This window comes from Mastigoproctus giganteus, chromosome 6 (genome assembly GCF_048544385.1).
Source record: "Mastigoproctus giganteus isolate SK-2022 chromosome 6, ASM4854438v1, whole genome shotgun sequence".
In the NCBI taxonomy this organism is placed as follows: domain Eukaryota; kingdom Metazoa; phylum Arthropoda; class Arachnida; order Uropygi; family Thelyphonidae; genus Mastigoproctus; species Mastigoproctus giganteus.
The window spans coordinates 60,197,129-60,212,781 of record NC_143580.1 but is presented as its reverse complement, the minus strand read 5'-3'; the positions used below and the strand labels follow the sequence as shown (position 1 = coordinate 60,212,781).

The 15,653-nt window shown below is 38.4% G+C and overlaps 2 protein-coding genes across 2 annotated transcripts in view; one reads left to right on the top strand and one right to left on the bottom strand.

The window, feature by feature from the left end:
- Positions 1-15,653, bottom strand: part of SelR (methionine sulfoxide reductase SelR) — a 61,865-nt gene that overhangs the window by 40,867 nt on the left and 5,345 nt on the right. The gene's annotated exons all lie outside the window — the stretch shown is intronic.
- Positions 7,060-7,398, top strand: LOC150084332 (zinc finger BED domain-containing protein 5-like). The gene has a single exon (XM_090376185.1). It carries the CDS (start codon positions 7,060-7,062, stop codon positions 7,396-7,398), a length of 339 nt encoding a protein of 112 aa, XP_090232311.1.

Genomic DNA, 15,653 nt, shown 5'->3' with positions numbered 1-15,653 from the left:
TCCAACAATGCTCTTAAAGCTTTACAAGGAACTGCAGAGTTTCTTCATGAAAGATTTCAGACTTTGTATGGTGTCGGCATGTCTTTTGAACAAGGATTCAGTTTTTTTCATTAGCTCTGGATGTTTCATATGCAAGTGTCTTTTTAATTTAATTGCTTGCTTTCGTTAACCAGTTTTTCGTAACATATTACGTACAAATGACGTTGTTCATCATAAACAACTCCGTAAGTAAAGCCATACTTCATAAATTCCTCTTAATATTTTCTATTGTTTTTGATTTGGAATATGATGGCTCTCTAACAGAAATTGGTGGTTGCACTACCTTTGAAATAACATTAGTGTCCAAATTTTCGAATGATACATTTCTTACTCTTTCAGCTTCTGATGTATCTGTAGCAACATTACTGTATTCACTCCTTGACTGTTTTGTTCTAATTACCCAATTGTCCATGGTAAAATATATAAAAATTTTAATTTTTCTTCTTAAAAACAACAATGATATAAAAAGTAGCAGAAGAATGAAAAACACATCCAAGCTGATGTGAAAGCACCAAATTACAAAGCAGAATAAAGCATGTGTGCAACAGACTTGTCATTTACTGCCACCGCATATTTGTAACTCTGGCCTTAGGGGCAATTACACAAATTTTTGCTGTAGGAAGCTTGAATTAAGAGCTAGAGGGATTACGGTTCAGTAACTGAGTAGCACTGAGAAATATTGATACATACTGAGAAGTCACACTAGTCAGCTGGTTTCTGTGTGTGTCCATAGCCAGTGAGTAAATTAAGGAGTACTATCCGCAAGGACAATAAGTAAGAAAGCCAACTGCATCACACGTGAAACCACCCTAAAAAATAAAGAATGGCAATAGGGCTCATTCGTATCTCAGACTTCCTTTGAGTAGGAAGTATAGTAGTGAAAAAGTAATTTTAAGAACAGGATATTTGGCTATCATGTACACAAAAACTAATTTTATTTAAAAATTGAGGCGATCCCTTTAATTTATCCTGCCCCATAGTTTGCGCACCACTGTTCTGGTGTATTAATATAGGAGTATTATGCATGCAAAAATAATTATTCTAAACACAGGCTATATAAATATAACTACCATAAATACTGTTAAGAGTTTTTTGCAAAAAGTAACCAACAAAGAAAGAGAAAATTGCTATTGTTCATAGTAGTCATTTATTGATATGAAAAATTTAGAAAATGTTACTTGCTGAGAAAGCTAGAGGTGGCCATTTCAAAATGCCCACCCCTAAACTTTCTCAGAGTTATTCAATACACCAGACCATTCATCTATCACAGTATGCAAAGTGTTAGGTAAAATATTCTTGCTGATCTCACCAACCGTCACTTCAGGCAGTCAAATATTATGAAGGCTTTTACATGATGCTCCAACTCTGACCACAACTGATAGTCTAATGTGTTCGACAAGAGCTCTCTGAAGGCCACTCCAAAACATGATGAAACCTGGGATACTGCCCAAAACCTATGTATGTGATTCCTTACATTTACGAGTAAGCAATCCAATAGCCTCCATGAAACATGGTCTGGTTAAGAGAAAGTAAAGCTTCCGTAAAATGTCTACAAAGGACTCTGAGTTTTAACTCCTTTTTAACAGAAATGCAGGTTTGTAATACTTTATAGCTCACATATTACAAAACCAACACTGATACAGGAAGACTGTTTAATATCTTATCCAACTGCCTTCCTCAAGTTGCGAACACAAATTTCTTCATTTGAACAATTAAATTTTTCTTATATACATTTAAATTTTTGTAAAATGTATTATTGTGTGTTATTTGCATATTACTACAATAATGTTTTCATTGCAATCTTCTAATTTCCTTTAAAAGAGCAGTTAACATCTGTTCTATGAAAGCCAAACAATCCTATATCTGAATAATCTGTGCTAGTACAGCAGTTTCACCACATTACTTATTTGGAGAGGTATGGGTTCAAGTACTGTCAATTAATGGTCAGAGAAATTGAATTTTTCTGACAATTACTTCTTATTCATGGAGAGGATATCACTGAATTCAGTTTCTAACAACATTGATCACCTCAAGTTCAGACTGTTACTGTATTTGTTAATGGTACAGTATACAAATTAGAATTAGTAGTAATAGTGGTAAACGATGCAAGAAAAAAACAAGCTTACACAGCATCAGCTAAAAGAAAAAACCATTTCACTCACCTATCCATTAACTCCAATAGTTTGTCTAGTTCTTCCTTGAATTTATTCAAAATATCCACTTCCACAACAACAAATGTAAGCCTGTTCCAACTACCCAACTTCCACACATCTTTTCTGCAACCCACCTTCTCAATTTGAATTTATGCCCCCTCCTATGCAAATTCAGGGTGCTGAATGTAATTGCAATTGGATGCAGTGAAATTCGAGCTCCAAGAAATAAGTTTTGGCCATTTTTATTTACTTAATTGTTATATTATATTGTACTTTATAAGTAGCTTTATAGACCTAGTTATGCTTATTATTTTTATTTCTAATTTAGATAGAGATTTTGTAGATTACTACTTAATATATGTAAAACCATTGTTTTGTTTGAATCTTGCTGCCATTGTTATAAAATAGAGTGAGTGGTAGGGAATTCAAATTTTTAATTGTGGTAAATAGATAGCTAACATAAAACTAGATAGCGTAGTACATATCACTGCATTTAGAAATCTATTATATAGTGTAGTACTGATAATTGATTAATTAAATTAATTAATCTTATAAATTTTCATTGCATTCAATCAGATATCATGCCCCAGACTAGAGCAGCAAATCAAACGAGCAAAAAGTAGCAGGAGTGCTGTGGCTTGGGGGAGAACCAAGGGGGGGGGGTTCTCCAACACATCACCTTTTGAAATCTGATATCCCAACAATATCCACCTTTGATGTCTTGACCAGCACTTCAATTTCAAATTCATTTATACTCCTAGCACTGGTGTACATGCACCTATTCTTATTCTTGTGAAAAAGAATAAAAGGCTTGTGAAATGTTTGCAGATCATTCGGGAACAGGACATGAGTTAGCCAAGGGTGTGTGTGTGTGTGTGTGTGTGTGTGTGTGTGTGTGTGTGTGTGTGTGCTAGGTGCAGAGAGTGTCAAGAAATTAGGCACCAACTCAGCATTCTGATAGGAGTTTGAAGAGTTGGGTAGATGCCCTCAAAGGTATTAGAAAGTGGGGAACCCATCAAGCTCTCAGCTTCCCAACTCAACACCTCTTGTGCATCAAGCTACACAGCAGCAATCTCCAAGGAAGAAGGCACTGATTCCTCAGGAGATAGTTATTGTCAGTGACACCATTATCGGGGAGGCTAGTAATATATTGTGTAAAAAGGATAGGTGGAATAAGACCAGGTTATGTGTGCATGGGCAAAAGTTGATGACATTGTAGAGCAGATATCATCTTCTGAGGGTACAAAGGGTGACATTGTTGTACACAGTGGCATTAATGACATTAAGAGTAGGAGATCTGCAAACTTATTTAACAAGTATAGGACAATGTTGATAAAAAGTCATGAGTTAGGGTTAAATATGAAAGTGTCTGCAATTCTGCCCAGACACAATAGAAGGGAATACATGATGAGAGCCTTGTCAATCAATTTGGCCCTGGAGACATTGTGCAAGGCTCATGGGTTAGAGATTTTCTCAGCGTGTTCTGTGCTTGTTAACAGGAAAGACTGCTTCTACAGGAATGGGATACACTTAAATAGAAGGGGGTGCAAGAATATTTGCTGATGTTATTGAGGCAGTGTTAGGTTGTACACCAATGCTATAAATAAATTTGATTAATTTGAAGTGCTCGTCAAGACATCGAAGGCAGATATTGTTGGGATATCAGAGGCATGGTGTCACGCTGATATAACCAGTGCAGAATTGGAATTTAGGGAGTACAATGGGTACATAAAGGATAGACAGGACAGGAAGGGAGGAGGGGTTATGCTGTTGGTTACGAAACACAAAATATAAGGAAGTGCATCCAGTTGACATAGATGGTCAGTGCAATGTTGAGTCAGTTTGGTGTGATGTAAACACTGGGAAAGCAAAAATGAAAATAGGAGTGTGTTATAGGCCTAATGACTCTGATGAATACAACGAACAACTGTACAGAGAAATAGAGTGGGCCAGTAAATCAGATTGTCTAATAATAGGGAATTTTCACTTCCCAGATATTGACTGGAACTTGTGGATTGGTCACTCACACACTAGCAAGACTTTTGTGGATTTATTGGATGACTGTCTTCTGCAGCAGTACGATCGAGAGGACTACTGCACAAATTAGGGCAGTATGGTATTAAGGGTAAGTTTCTATGATGGATAAAAGAGTGGTTGAGTGAGAGAAGACAGATTGGTAATCAATGAACACTGCTCTTCATGGACTAATATTATTAGTGGAACCTCCCAGTGTTCAAGTGTTGGGTCCACTGTTGTTCTGTATATTTATCAATGATATTGATGAAGGTATATCAGGCTTAATGTCAAAATTTGCAGATGATACAAAAGGTTGGCAGGGTTGTTAATTACAGTAACGGCAGTGTGCTACTGCAACAGGATCGAGAAAATTTGGAAAGATGGGCTGAGAAGTGGCAACTGAAGTTCAACATTGACAAATGCAAAGTACGGCATATGGGTGGAAGTAACCACAGAGAAATGTACCAACTATGTGGTACATTTCTCTGTGGTTAAGTACTTATGGTGGTAGAAAATGAAAGAGACTTGGGAGTAATTTTGCAGTCAGATATGAAATTATTTTCTGAGCAGTGCAGACAGGCTGCCAGAGCAGGTCATGGGGTATTGTCAATGATATACAGGAATTTTGCTAGTAGGGAAAAGGAGGTGATCCCTTTGTATAAGGCAGTGGTCGGCCACACCTTGAGTACTGTATACAGGTCTGGGGGACTCATTTTAGGAAGGATATAGAGTTGCTTAGCTTGTACAGAGAAGGGCAACAAGATTGGGGAGGGGAACAAAAGGGTGGTCTTACCAAAAAAGGCTCAAGTTGTGCAAATTGCAGTATCTGGAGACTAGGCATCTGCTAGGTGATCTGATTGAGGTGCACAAGGCCTTGAATGGGTTGAGCATGCTCAATTCTGATGGGATTTTTCCTCTTGCTCAGATTACAAACCGGAGGGTGCACAAATTCAAATTGAGGACAACAGATGTAGAATTGACATGCAGAAATTTGCCTTTAGCCAGCGAGTAGTTGGTTGTTGGAACAAACTTCCATCTGTAGTTGTGGAAGTTGATAGCTTAAATAAATTCAAGGAGGAACTGTGTTTGTTGTTTGTTTGTTATTTGGTTTTTAGGAGCATTAGCAACTAGGGCCATATTGCTCCGGGGGGGGGGGATATGCGGTGGTCATTCCCTGACCTTTCCGCATCCTCCATATTTGTTCATCACGGGCTCGAACCCCAGTCTAATCAAGAAGCGTGTGCTACGCACTGCTGCTCCTGCCCACCTGGCTACGGAGGCGCCCAAGGAGGAATTGGACAAACATTTAGGAGGAATGGATGTGTGAAATGTTTTTTTTTGGCTGATGCATCATAAGCTTACTTTCTTGCATCGCATGCCTCTAATACTATTACTACAGTCTGAGCAAGGAGAATCCCATCTGCATTGAGTTTGCTCAAACCATTCAAAGCCTTAAACAGCTCAATTAGATTGCTTCACAGGTGCCTAGTTGCAAATGCTGCACTTTGCAGAAATGAACTTTTTCTTGGTAAGTGCACCCCATTGTTCCCCTCACCAATCATGGCGTCCTTCTCTGTACCCATTCTAACAGCTCTACATGCTTCCTAAATTTAGGGCCTCCAGATCAATACGCAGTACTCAAGGTGAGGCATGATCATTTCCTTATACAATGGGAAAATCACCTCCTAATCCCTGCTAGCAAAATTCTTGTATAGATTTGACAAAACCACATGAACTGTTCTGGCACCTGACTGCACTGCTCAGAGAACTTCGTATTAGACTGCACAGTTAACCCTAGATCTTTTTAATTTGCCACTAACCTGAGAGATACCACACAACTGGTATGTTACTCTGAGGTTACTGCTACACATATATAGTGCTTTGCATTTGTCAATGTTAAACTTCAATTGCCATTTCTCGGCTACCCATCTGCCTAACTTTTCTACATCCCGTTGCAGTAGCCAACCATCATTACTGTCATTAACAAACCTGCCAACCTTTTGTATTATCTGTAAACCTAGACTTAAGCCTGATATACCCTAATCAATAGCATTAAGAAATAAAGAAAATGATGGGAAAAGAACTGAACCCTGTGGGCCTCCACTAATAACATTACTCCACAAAGAGCAGTGCCCATTGATAACCATACTGTCTTCTGTCACTCAACCATCCATAGCAATAACTTTCACTTAATGCCACCTTGCTCCACTTTGTACAGCAGTGTTTTATATGCAAGAGTATCAAAAGCTTTCCTGAAATCCAAGTATATATCAAAATTATCTTTTGCATCCAGTTCCTCTGTCACTGCATCATAATATCCAATCAAGTTGGTAAGACAAGATCTCCCCTTAAGAAACCCATGCTGTGGCTGACTGCTCCTATCTAGATGGTCCTGCATTACATCTTTAAACAGTGATTCCATTAAATTCCCTGGAAAAGAAGTTAAGCTAACAGGTCTGTAATCACTCGTGTCACTCTCTGATTCCCTCTTTGTGAATTGGGGATACACTGCACATCTTCATAGACATGCGCTAGCCTCGAGAAAAATGCCTTCTGAGCTTATGATAGCGATGAATGATGCCATATAAATAATAAACTTTATAAAATCGCAACCTCTTAAAAGCAAGCTCTTCAAATTAATGTGTGAAGATATGGGAAGCCACCATGAATCCCTCCTGGTGCACACTGAAGTAAGGTGACTGTCTCGAGGAAAAGCGTTGACACGCTTGATGGAACTGCGTGCAGCGGTAGCAGCATTTTTAATGGATCATAGCACTCTATTGGCGATGGTTTTAAATGATAAAGACTGAGTGTATGCAAACTGGCATACTTAACTGACATTTTTAGAAAAATGAACAAAATGAATCTCTCATTGCAAGGAAAAACAGCCACAGTTTTTGATGCAAACACCAAAGTGTCTTCTTTCAAAAGGAAACTTATGCATTGGTTGGAGTGCGTGGAAAAGGAAGATATTAATTGCTTCCCTCTTACAAAAATCTTCTTGGACAAAAATAATATCAAGATTCAAGAAAAAATACAGAAAAATATTCAGGCACATCTCGAAGCATTGAAAGACTCATTTGAACATTATTTTCCGACAGCTCAAGAGAAGGCACTTGATGACTTTAATTGGGTATTGAATGTGTTCAGCGTGAACAAAAAACCACCTAGTTTAAATCCAGCAGAATAAGAGTTCCTCATAGATTTGACGTCTCACAGCAAACTAAAAATCACGTTTCAGAATCAGTCTACCAGAGAGTTTTGGTTGCATTTGCAAGATGAATTCAAAATCTTGTCTCAGAAAGCAAAATTAATATTGCTGCCTTTCTCAACTACATATCTCCGTGAGGCAGGATTTTCTGCCTATATGCGTACCAAAACAAAATACAGAAGTCGCTTAAATGCAGAACCAGACATTCACCTGCAATTATCATCAATTGAACCTGAAATAAGAAAACTGTGCAAAAAAATACGACCACAGGTGTCTCATTAAATATTTATACGTTATTAGCATAGGCATTTGATGCAAGAAAGCAAGCTTATGCAGCATCAGCCAAAAAAAAAAAAAAAACCCACTTCCACTTCACCCCTCTGTTCGTTCAAAATACCTGTCCAGCTGAACCTTAAACTTATTTAGGCTATCAACCTCCACTACAAGGGATGGAAGTCTGTTCCACCAACCAACCACCCGCTGGCTAAAGGCAAATTTCCGCACGTCTATCCTACATCTGTCTTTCCTCAATTTGAATTTATGCCCTCTCAGGTGATTTTTCTGAGCTAGAGAAAGAATCCCATCAGCATTGAGCATGCTTAAACCATTCAAGGCTTTATACACCTCTATCAGATCACCTCGCTGGTGCCTAGTCTCCAGACACTGTAATTTGCAAAACTTAAGCCTTTCTTCGTAAGAGCACCCCTTTGTTCCATTCACTAATCTTGTTGCCCTTCTCTGTACTCATTCCAGCAGCTCTACATCCTTCTTGAAATGAGGCCTCCAGACCTGTGTACAGTACTCTAGGTGTGGCCCGACCATTGCCTTATACAATGGAATAATCACCTCCTTATCCCTGCTGGAAAAATTCCTGTATATCATTGACAATACTCCATGAGCTACTCTTGCAGCCTGTCTGCACTGCTCAGAGAACTTCATATCTGCCTGCACAACCACCCCCAAGTCCCTTTCATTCTCTACCACTGTCAGTGTAGTACCACAGAGTTGATACGTTGCTCTGGGGTTGCTGTTTCCCATATGTAGTACTTTACATTTGTCAATGTTAAACTTCATTTGCCACCTCTCAGCCCATCTGCTCAACCTTTCCAGATCCTGTTGCAGCAGCATAGTGTCAGTAGTGTCCTTGACAACCCTGCCAACCTTTGTATCATCTGCAAACTTGGACATTAAGCTTGATATACCATCATCAATATCATTTATAAATACAGAAAACAATAATGGACCCAACACTGAAAACTGAGGGACTCCACTAATAACATTAGTCCATTATTTTATGTTATGTCTTAATTTAGGCTTACTGTAAAATATAATTTTATTGCATGGACATTGTACAATTGTTTAAATATCTCTTTACTTTACACTCCCTTATTATCTATCCCCTCTTCCCCCCACAACACTACTCTTAAATATCATTAGCTTGAAAACATAGGGTAAGCCTAAGGGGCTCCTCCATAGAAATTGATTCTAAAAAGAGCTCCACGGGTCAAAAAGATTGGGAATCGCTGCTCTAGAAAGAATAGATGTAATGGGATAACTGGATGGGAGAGATTTGTCACCCATCATTTTGCAAACTGGCTGGATATGAGCAAATTGTATTCATTTCCAGTACAATTTGCTCATATCTAGCATTGCAACATATTCATTTCCAAGCAGAAAGAAAAACACCAGTGGAATAACAAAGTCTTAAAAAGAGACATAAGAACAGCTGGAAGCTCAGCAGCATCGGTTTTGAGAACAAGTGGAGAAATGCCATCAGGACCTGGAGCAGTCTTGCACAAGACTCTTCAAAATTCTGGCAAACTTTTGAGGGAAAACCATAAGAGGTATTGAGTGGAGTGTACTGTTAATGGTAAGAAGTGATTTATTTTGATTGTCAATACAAGAGTTCGAAGAAAAGTAGGATGGTAAGCCAGCTTATCTTTAACCATGGAAACAACAGAAATCAGTTAAGAGGAGTATAAATGGACAAAAGCTACAGCCAATAGCTTTGGTAAGAGACCAGAATGCTTGACAATCATTTGGGCAAGAAACAAGTTTTGTACTCTTAGCCTGTTCAAAATCAAGTTTGGATTGATTACTAACTGCAGTACAATTGTTATGGGCTTTAGCATACTCAAAAAATGAAGCTGGAACTTTGAATGCAAGCCGTTTCTGATGTCAATATTCCTATCTTGAACAGCTTTAACACATTTATTGGAAAACTAAGATTTAGATAAAGGATGAGATTTTAAGGTAGTGCGGAATAGATGATTTCATTCCTACAAGAATAATTTCATGACACAATCTGAGAAAGCAATGAACTCAAAAGATTTAAAACAGTAATCCGAACAAGTTGAAGAATGCAGACCTCACAGAACACCCATTTCACATTCTTGTCGTGCAAACAGCATGAGGCTGAGCATAGCCATGAGAGAGAGAGAGAGCTCCACTGGAGAAGAGGCCATCACAAAGTTGTGATCTGGGATACAAGAGGGAAACTAACATTGACCATATACTTTGAAGGGTAGTTTGTGAGAAAAGGATAGAGTAGTGTGTGTGTGGGGGGGGGGGGGGTTAGAATTGTCTGGTATTCTGGTAGGTAAATGAACAATCTGTGTAAAGTTGTTAGTAATTGCAAAAGCCTCAGCATCCTCAACCAGCTGGGTCCGTGTGACTAGAAAACTGAAGCTATCTGGAGTTGCGAACAACAGATGAATCTGACACAAACGAGTTGAGATTTTAAGCCAAAAAACGAAAAGAAGAGATTCCAAATTACAAGTCAATGACAGCAAATATCAGAGCAGACAAATACACACAAAACCACCTCTGAAACGAAATTAATCATAGAGTGAATAATTAGGATAATTGGGATGAGCAATGATTGAGGCAACCAATAATGGGATTCTGTCAGAAAAAGTAAGTAGCACTTGGCAGACTGTAGGTGGAAATTAATGCCACTGAGATCACATATATTTGTGAAATGAGTGAAGTTTTTGGAAGTTTAGTTCTTTTTGCAGATAAGTTTGTTCCATTAGTTTGACTATTCATGAAGTATTCGGTAATAAAATAGTTGGCTATGGCGCACGCGCACTCATACACATGGCAAAAATATACTGAGCTCCTCGATGTAAGATGGCTTGTTCCATGTTTCTACAAAATTCATCAAATAATGAAAATTAAAAGGAAAACAAAGCAAAAATGTCAAGAATATATAACCTGAAACTCAGTAATCCACACACAACTAATTAATATTTTATATTATTTTTGTTATGATTGTAAAAATATTTTAATACTTTATACCAGTTTGTGTTTTCTAACATACGTGTTCCACTAACCCAGCCAAATTTCCTCATATGGTCATCCGGTCCTGGTCTCGTATAACTAAAAGATCGGTTTTTTTTTTTTTTTTTTTTAAGCTCATGCTGTGCTGTCCATTTTCTTGCCTTTCCTTTCCTTTTTTTTTTATCTGAATACTATGTCACACTGGGTAGCAGTAATCTGAGAGCAGCATCTATTCTACAATAACAAGTTTAATTTATGCACATAAATTAAACTTGTTATTAATAATCTAAAGGGTGTCCAAAAAATCCTTCTACCCTCTGCAAAAATTAATTTATAATAAATATGGATGTGTAATGTATACAACCCTCTAACATCAACTGCGTGGTCCACATATTATAATGTCACGAAAGCAATGGGTGGCAATTCACTTATGGTTATGGGAATTCATGAAAAATATCTAGACGGGTTTGAACACAAGATTCAGTAAGACAAAGCCACCAATTACATTAATATGGTATTACACTAAAATAAGCACTCTTAAAATCAAACAGATTAACAGACCCTGCTTTTGTAATCTGTATTCATAATGAAAATAAAGATTAAGTTAGCTTTTGCCCTACATGCAGTTTCTGTCCTTGCTGAGTTTTCCTAAACCTGGTTGAGGAAACAATCAACCTGAGCAAAACAAACATGCAGGCATGTTCATTTGTGATTTATTCACAAAAAGAAATCACTTTGGAAACAATCACAGTAGAATGGCATCTCCATTTCCAGAATAAAAGACCACATTACCAAAGACCTTTGCTTATTGCCATAAACCTTACTGCCCTTCATTTGTAATGGATTAAGTGAGGCAGAAATAATATTAAGACTTGGAATGTTTTGCAGAAATACTAACAATGGCTTTAGCAGTAGCAAAATGATGAAAGGAAGAAAGCTCTAATCATAAAAAAATAATAATAATAAATATAAAAGTAAAAATTACCCAATTTATCTGCCCATCCCTTCTAATAATTTATCCAATCCTTTAAATTTACTGCTCTAAACAAACATCTGCACAACTACTGTATATTCCAACATACAATCCAACCTTTGCAGCATTAAAAAACACCTAAAATTTTAAGGTTAATTCAGACATCTTAATGACAATAACATCTTAACCTTGAATAAAATGCAAGTGCCTAGAGTTACAAAGGCATGAAGTAACATCAATTAATTACATATATATTTTACACAAATATGTACATTGTTGCTTGTGCCTTTTAAAACTAAAAGAATTTGTTGTTCTTCAAATGAAAGAGTTCATGAAATTTATCAGAATTTTACTTTGGAAGCTTTCAAGACTGTCAAATATCTTATACCAAACACTTCCATATTGAAAAACTGAACAACAAAATCAATTTGCACTACAATAGTAAACAAGCAACATATGCTTACTGTTTTCTTAACAATTTACTGTGCAGTGTAATAAAATACAGGGTGTTTCAGTTAAACGTTTCAGAACTTCTAAGAGGGGTAGGGTACATCCTGACAACTCAAAATCATATAGCAATGTGGGGTCGGAAATGCTTTCCTGAAGCGGTGTTGTACACAGAAGCACCATAAAGAAAAGAGACCGTAAGTGAGAAATCGTTTTAAAAATACATGAAAAGAAGCAAAAGGTACATGGATTAAAGTAAGTTCGAAGTTTCTTCCACGGGCTACAATGCACGCCTCACATCTCCGACGCATGGACATCCGAACATTCTGGAATACTCCAGGCGAATTTCGAATTTCTTCGACAGCTACTGCGATTCTTGCAACCAGATCCTCAGCATTGTCAACAGGGGTGTCATAAACTAGCGATTTCATATGACCCCAGAAATAAAAATGAAGACATGATAGGTCGGGTGACCGAGCAGGCCAACACACGGGACCACCACGTCCGATCCACTGTTGACAAATGTGACATCCAGGTAGTTACGAACATCTCCGCTATAATGGGCAGGGGCTCCATCGTGTTGGAACCACATTGTCTGTTGCGTCGATGCAGAAATCTGTTCATCTCTCAAAAGTTGTCACCCGACCTATCATGTCTTCATTTTTATTTCTGGGGTCATATGAAATTGCTAGTTTATGACACCCCTGTTGACAATGCTGAGGAGCTGGTTGCAAGAATCGCAGTAGCTGCCGAAGAAATTCGAAATTCGCCTGGAGTATTCCAGAATGTTCGGATGTCCATGCGTCGGAGATGTGAGGCGTGCATTGTAGCCCGTGGAAGAAACTTCGAACACTTACTTTAATCCATGTACCTTTTGCTTCTTTTCATGTATTATTAAAACGATTTCTCACTTACGGTCTCTTTTCTTTATGGTGCTTCTGTGTACAACACCGCTTCAGGAAAGCATTTCCGACCCCACATTGCTATATGATTTCGAGTTGTCAGGATGTACCCTACCCCTCTTAGAAGTTCTGAAACGTTTAACTGAAACACCCTGTATAAAACAATGCAAACTTTTAAAAGAAATGTAAAATAATTGACTTAAAAAGTAAACAGCAGTTCTTAATGTGTGGTTCTTTCATATCTTGCATAACGGTGACATTGCATGAGGCATGAAAAATAACTAAAAAAGAGATCAACTTATATGGCAAAAATATGAGCAAGCACAAATTTTCCAAGTAAAAAACTAGAAATTAACTTATAAGCTAGACTATGTGGTATCCTGAAGCCATTCTTTTTTTCAATTTAAATTTATATCCTTTTTGTGTGTTGGTAAAGAAAGAGTAATGATGACATCAACATTCATTTTACACAACCTATTTAAAGCCTTGAGTACTTCAGGTCTCCTCACTTATTAGTTCCCAGACACTACAATTTACATAACTCAAGTCCTTCTTGGTATAAGTATTCCTTTGTGCCCTTCATTAATCTTGTTGCTCTCCTCTCCACTAGTTGGAACAGGTCTACATCCTATCTGCAATAAGACTTTTAAACCAGAATGCAGTACAAAAAAAAAAGTGACCTAACCATTGCCTTATACAAAAAAGAATAATCACCTCTTTGTCCCTGCTGGGAAAATTCTTGCATATCAATGACAGATACCCCCATCAGTTCTAGAAGCCTCTTTGTTCTGCACAGAGAATGCAGTGGGAGCAAACTACCAAGAACCACTCCCTGCCTGCTGACATCATGTCCACATTTCTGAGGCATGACATGGGATTTGCTGACACTAGCCAATGTGTGGGATTACCAACAGAGAAGCACTGCATGTCCACAGTTGATCTCCTTCCCCCCACATAGGGACCCCACTGGCCCTCTGACTTTAATCCCTACAATCCCTGTCTCAACCTTTTTGCCTGGTAGACTATCACAACAAATCTTTTCCTGCTCTTAACCCTCTGTGGGTTTGGGTTTGATTGGCGCATTAGCAACTTAGGCTATAATGCGCCAAGACCAGGTCATGTATAAAAGATTAAACTTTCAGTGACCTAATTGGTTAGGTCACTATGTCAAAAAATATAACAAATGTATAAAAGGTAAATCAAGAGAAAATCACAATAAAATATAAATTTTATATATAAGCAAAAACGTTTATTGATTTTAAAAAACTAAAAACAGCAGACACGTGGTCATTTTCGGATAAAATCTGCCTGAGTGTATAAGGCTCAGCCAGATGACTAAAGGCGGTAAAATAAAAATCACGTTCAGGTCTAAAACGTGGACACACAGTTAAAATATGATGAATAGTTAAAATGGTGCCGCAATTCTTGCACATAGGACAGTCATCTGCCCTCAGCAGAAAAGCATGTGTAAGATGACTGTTTTTCTAGTTTTCCTGCGCAGACTAGACTGCCACGGTTCAATTACAGGCTTTATACGATATAATTTATTCGCAGTCTGTCTATTCCACGAATCCTGCCATTGGGAATGTATCTTTTGATGTACTATTGGCCTGTAGTCTGTATAGGGGACTAACAGGCAGTGGTTATTATTGGGAATTGCTGATTTGGCTGCGGCGTCAGCCAAATCATTTCCCCTAATCCCAAAGTGGCTGGGAACCCAGCAGAAGCGGATGTCATATTCGCGTTCATGGAGAACATGAATCTTCTGCTGGATACTAGACAGAACTGGATGAGGATTATACCTCACAGATATTAAAGCCTGTAACATGCTAAGAGAGTCGGAATATAAAATGAACCGTCGGTATTGGCATTTACTAATTTGATCCAAGGCTAACTCAATTGCGTGCAGCTCTGCAGTAAATATGCTGCATTCAGAGGGAATCTGCTCTGATATAGTGCTGTCTGTAAAGACAGCAGCAGATCCCACATGTGATTCTGACTTCGAACCGTCTGTGTAGACTGGCGCGAAGTCGGAATATTCAGTTCGGTGTGCTGAATGAAGCTGCAGGTAGACATATGATGGAGTGTCCGACTTTCCCCAGTTTCTAAGCGACAAGTCGCATGCCAGGACACGAGCATGCCAGGGTGGAAAGGGTTGCTTTGGTGTTTGGGCAACCTTGTCTACCTTGATATTGAGTTCGTTGAGTAGCTCTTGGACACAAATACCAAAAAGACGATTGGCAGTCTTACGGGTTTTGTACAAGTTTTCCCATCGTGGCTCAAAAACGAAGGGCCACGTAGGATGGTCTGGCAGGGATTTCAGTTTTAAAGCATACTTTAAAGACAATTGCTTACGTCGAAACGATAACGATGGTTCATTTGCTTCAACGTATAAACTCTGGACAGGAGATGTTCGAAATGCTCCAGTAGCGATACGTATAGCCTGATGATGGACAGGATCCAGTCATCGAAGTACACTGTCTCTGGCTGAAGAATATACTTGGGACCCATAATCTAATTTGGATCGCACAAGTGCACGGTAAAGCCGTAGAAGGGTGCATCGGTCTGCACCCCAAGATAAGGAGGACAGCGAGCGGAGCATATTAAGTGCTCTTGTGCACTTTGTGCGG

Coding starts and splice junctions, on each gene's coding strand:
- LOC150084332 (XM_090376185.1), top strand. CDS start 7,060: ATGAACAAAATGAATCTCTCATTGCAAGGAAAAACAGCCACAGTTTTT.